At 65.9% G+C, this 3990-nt stretch overlaps 2 protein-coding genes across 2 annotated transcripts, besides 5 other annotated features; both read right to left on the bottom strand.

Annotated features, from left to right (window-relative positions):
• Window positions 1-124: 124 nt before the first annotated feature.
• Window positions 125-153: a microsatellite.
• Window positions 154-282: 129 nt separating this feature from the next.
• Tco025E_09361 (SLA/LP autoantigen-like protein) lies at window positions 283-2136 on the bottom strand (the record flags this gene model as incomplete). The annotated part of the gene is made up of 1 exon (XM_029376180.1): window positions 283-2136. The coding sequence occupies one exon, from the start codon at window positions 2134-2136 to the stop codon at window positions 283-285; it is 1854 nt and encodes a 617-aa protein (XP_029223694.1).
• Window positions 2137-2300: 164 nt separating this feature from the next.
• Window positions 2301-2333: a microsatellite.
• Window positions 2334-2444: 111 nt separating this feature from the next.
• Window positions 2445-2481: a sequence feature (GA-rich).
• Window positions 2482-2530: 49 nt separating this feature from the next.
• Window positions 2531-2561: a microsatellite.
• Window positions 2562-2582: 21 nt separating this feature from the next.
• Window positions 2583-2618: a sequence feature (GA-rich).
• Window positions 2619-2719: 101 nt separating this feature from the next.
• Tco025E_09360 (uncharacterized protein) lies at window positions 2720-3990 on the bottom strand (the record flags this gene model as incomplete). The annotated part of the gene is made up of 1 exon (XM_029376179.1): window positions 2720-3990. A coding segment is annotated over one exon (1271 nt), but the record flags the coding sequence as incomplete, so codon positions are not given.

The following is a 3990-nucleotide window of genomic DNA, read 5'->3' as shown; positions in this document are numbered from 1 at the left end:
AGTCCCACTTCCTCTCTCCCCCTCCCTCAGAGCAAAGCAGGCTACACGCAAAACGTCCCCTACCTCCTTAAAGCCCATTTTCGTCCACCAAGCTGCCCACGAGAGCCGCCGGGGCCTACTTCTCTTGTTGTTGTTGTTGTTGTTGTTGTTGTTTTATTCTTCTGGTTACTTCCCCTCCTATGCGGGCGCGCCACCACCAAAGACGTGAGTGCACTGGCAATCGCTTACTCGTAATCGTAGTGACAGCGGCCGCGGTGGCAGCAATGCACACGCGCGTGCGCTTCAGTGGCTGGGGCTCCGCCAGCCATTCTCCATCGCCTCCTCCTCCTCTTCCTCCTCCTCCTCTTCCTCCTCCTCCTCCTCCTCCTCCTCCTCCTCGTCGGTTCCCTCCGCCTCTTGCCCCTCCTCCCGCTCGTCGCCATCCACACCGTGATCGAAGCCAACTGCGGGCGGTGCCTCATCTTTCACCGCTTGCAACGACAGGGCTGCCGCGGATGTCGTTACTGCCGTGACTGATGTCCCTTCTGCTGCTGCTGCTGCTGCTGCTGCTGGTGCTGGCGGTGGTGGGGGCCACGCCGCCTCAAGCCGCTCCATGACCCCGCGCACCTCCTCCACCGTCATGCCCACTCCACACGCCATGACAAGCATCGGGCACGGCGGCACCGCATCTGTGTGCATGCCGTAGTTGCGAAACGACAGCCCGCAGAGCAGCTTGGCCGCCGGATCCGGCACAATTACGCGCGGCCCAGTTACGGCGCCGCGGAACAGACGCGCCCCAATTTCCTTGGCATTCGCCGCACCTCCCACTGTATGCATCGTCATGGCGAGGCTGATGTCGTTCCGAGGCATCCCGCATGCCAGACAGGGCGCCAGAGCGGCGACGCCGTCTGGGCCGTCCGCGGCAGCGACGACGGTCTTCCCCTCATCCTCGTCCTCCAGCAGCACCTCGCCCCTGGACTTGGCAAACCCGCGGAGCCGCTGCAGCAGCATCCCCAGCACCGCGTAGCGGGTGTCCCAGAGTCGCTGGAAGCCGCAGCGGCCGAGGCTCAGTGCGGTGATGAAGAGGTCCATCACCTGTGAGGCACTCGCACGCCCGGCGTACAACGCGGCGGCCCGATCCACAAGATACTTCCTCCCGCTAAGCACGGCGCCGCCCACGGGGACAAGAAAATTTTTGTCCCCCGACTGCACCATGGCGTCCACGCGTCCCAGCCGCGTCGCTGCCTCCAGGCGCCGCATGATGACGCGACTTTGGACGCCGTAGGCGTTGTTGACCAAGTACGGGATGTTCAGCGCCTTGCACATCCGGGCGATGGCAAGCACGTCGTCGGGAAGGCGGGGGGCGAAGCAGCTAGTGGTCGACAGCACACAAAGCACGCGCCCAGGGCCACCCACGCGTCCAATCGCGGCGGCGATGTCGTCCACGTGCACCTGGAGAAAGTACGGATGCAGGCCGCCTTTGCCGCCCTTGCGTGCGCCCCCTCTGCCGTGCCGCTGCAAGGGCGCATGACGAAGCTCCACTGCCTCTGGCACAAGCCCCGCCGCCTCGATGCACTTCAGCGCCGTTTTTTGGTCAATGCGGGTCCAAATGACGCACCGCGGCTCCTCCTCAGGGAAGCCCAGTGAGGCGTCAGGCGTCTCCTTCCGCCTCGCATCCCGCCGCAGCAGTGCCAGGGCGCGGAGCACCAGCGCGAGTGTCATGCCTGTAGCCATGGGAAAAACCACGGCGGACTCGATGGACGGCGCCCCCGCGAGTCGCAGCAGGTCCAGCACCATGCAGTTCGTCACTTTTTGCATCAAACTCGAACCGGCCGCCTTCGGCTGGTCGCTGAGGACGTCACCGGAGCGGCCAATTCCGTGGGCGAGGCCGTAGTGCCTCCGCGCAACGAGCGGCGCGGCGATGCGGCCCTCCCGCTCCCCGGCACCGACGTGTGCGGGGAAGTTGTTTGTGTCCATCAGCGCGAGTTGGTGCAGCAGCCACTCAATGGCGACATCAGACATGCCCTGCTCAGGGCAGCGGCGCTGGGCGAGGAGGGAGCGCACCACACGCTCATTGGCGCGGAGTGCCTCACCCCCCGCCTGGATGTAACGCGCCGCCACAAACCCCTCCGCCAGCGACAAGGCCCGCCCGTCCATTCGGTATGCCCACGAAGAGCGGGGGGCGGGTGCAGGCAGGTTGTGCGCGCACAAATGTTCACGTACAGCGGTTGCAAATGCTGAGTCCTTCGCCTCAGCGCCGGGAGGTGTGGTGCGATGAGGCGCGCAAGCAGCCACAGTCAAGAAGAAGAAAGGCGAAGGGAAAAAACAAACAAAAAAAAGAACAACAACACCAATGTATACCGCCACCAATAGGGTGACTTGGGGACCGGTGGCGCATGTCGCCGGCAAATGCCTTCCTAACCGGCCAGACGGCCACTCCCTCGTCCTCCAGCGGTTTTGTTCCTTCTTCCTGTATCCCTTTTTATCTCTTTCTCTTTCTCTCCGTGCGTGTGTGTGTGTGTCCTCTCCACACACCGCGCAGGCTTCAACCCGCACACGCACGCTACGCCCGCCACCCCACGACTTCTACCCTTTGCCTCACGCTCCCTCTCACCTCACCGCTCCTCTGCCTCCTCCTCGTTATCAAAAGCAGTTATCGGAAGAAACTCCAAAAACGCAGACATCGCGCGGGGGGCCGTGGGCGACGCCTTCTTCGTGCGGCGCGGAGACACCCGACCACTCAAAGTTGCAGAAGTGCGAGCGACGAGCCGCAGGCAACCACGACGGCGGACTTCCCACTGTTCCGCGACTGTGCGGCCGCCATGCTGCTGATAACAGATCCGGCCGTGTGCACGTGTCGCAGAACGCCGTACTCACTGCTCATCACCTCCCCCGCGGCGGAGCACACGTGCAGCTCGCTGCCGCAGGCAAACAGCAGCAGCTGGCCGTCAGGGAACGCCAGCACTGCCGCCAGACCGCGACGATCGCGCGGCAGCGAGCTTGACTTGGGCGCGGCGAAGCTTGACACCATCAGTGCCAGGGCCTGCTGCAGTGTGTCGCGAAGACATACAACATTTAACGCAGTTGCCCACCACCCCGAAGTGGTGCAGAATTGCCCCGGCAGCTCAGCAGGCTGAGTTTCTGCGCCGGCGACAATGAGCCGCATCTGGTGTGCGGCGGCGTCGTAGCACAACGCAGCGTCATTTACGACAATGCTGCTGGCCGCGCGCGGGCCCACCGCGGCGACGCAAACGTTGTGCACAATGGGCGAGAGGCTGTAGGCGTACAGCACGTGCGGCAGCGCCCGCGGGTCGTCGTCTAACAGCATGGAGAGTCCCACCTCGCTCTGTCGCGCCTGCCGCTGCAGGTGGTGCTCCAGCAGCAGCTGCACCGAGCCACCCACCACGCTGCGTGCAACGTAGCGCACCTCCCCGTCGTCCAGCACGACAAGAAGGGCCACGTCCATCGTGAAGGCGGCGTGGTGGCGCTCCGGCGCCAGCACCCGCACCACCTCCGCGGCTGCAAACGACGCGCAGAAAGGCTCGCTGGTCGGGCGCCCCACGTGCGGGGAGCGCTGTTTGGTGAACGCCCGCGCCACCGCCTCCGTCGCCCGCGCCCGCAGCAGCTCGTCGAAGCACTGCGTGTCGACCACCGCCACGCACGTCGCGGAGGCCGCCGCGACGAACTCCGGGCGCCCCGCGGGGTCGAAGCCGAGGCAGACGTCCGTCACCGCGTCCTCCACGGAGATCAGCCCGTCGGAGTACTCGCGGAGGGGCGCCTCGCAGACTTTCAAGACGGCCGGCTGGACGCCCCCCGCGCGGCTTTCGACGACGAAGAGGCAGAGCGCCCCGTGGCTCGTCCCCGCAACGCCCAGCGCCGCCCCGGCGCCCGGCAGCGGCGCCACCGCCATGCACGTCACGAAGCCGCTCGTGAGCGCCAGGCGCCCCGCCCCCGATGCCGCACCAACCGCCGCCGCGCCGTCCGCCGCCGCCGCAGGGCGCATCGCCGACG

Source organism: Trypanosoma conorhini, assembly GCF_003719485.1.
Source record: "Trypanosoma conorhini strain 025E chromosome Unknown Tco_14.4_contig_01082, whole genome shotgun sequence".
NCBI lineage: Eukaryota > Euglenozoa > Kinetoplastea > Trypanosomatida > Trypanosomatidae > Trypanosoma > Trypanosoma conorhini.
This window is presented reverse-complemented; position numbering and strand designations above follow the sequence as displayed.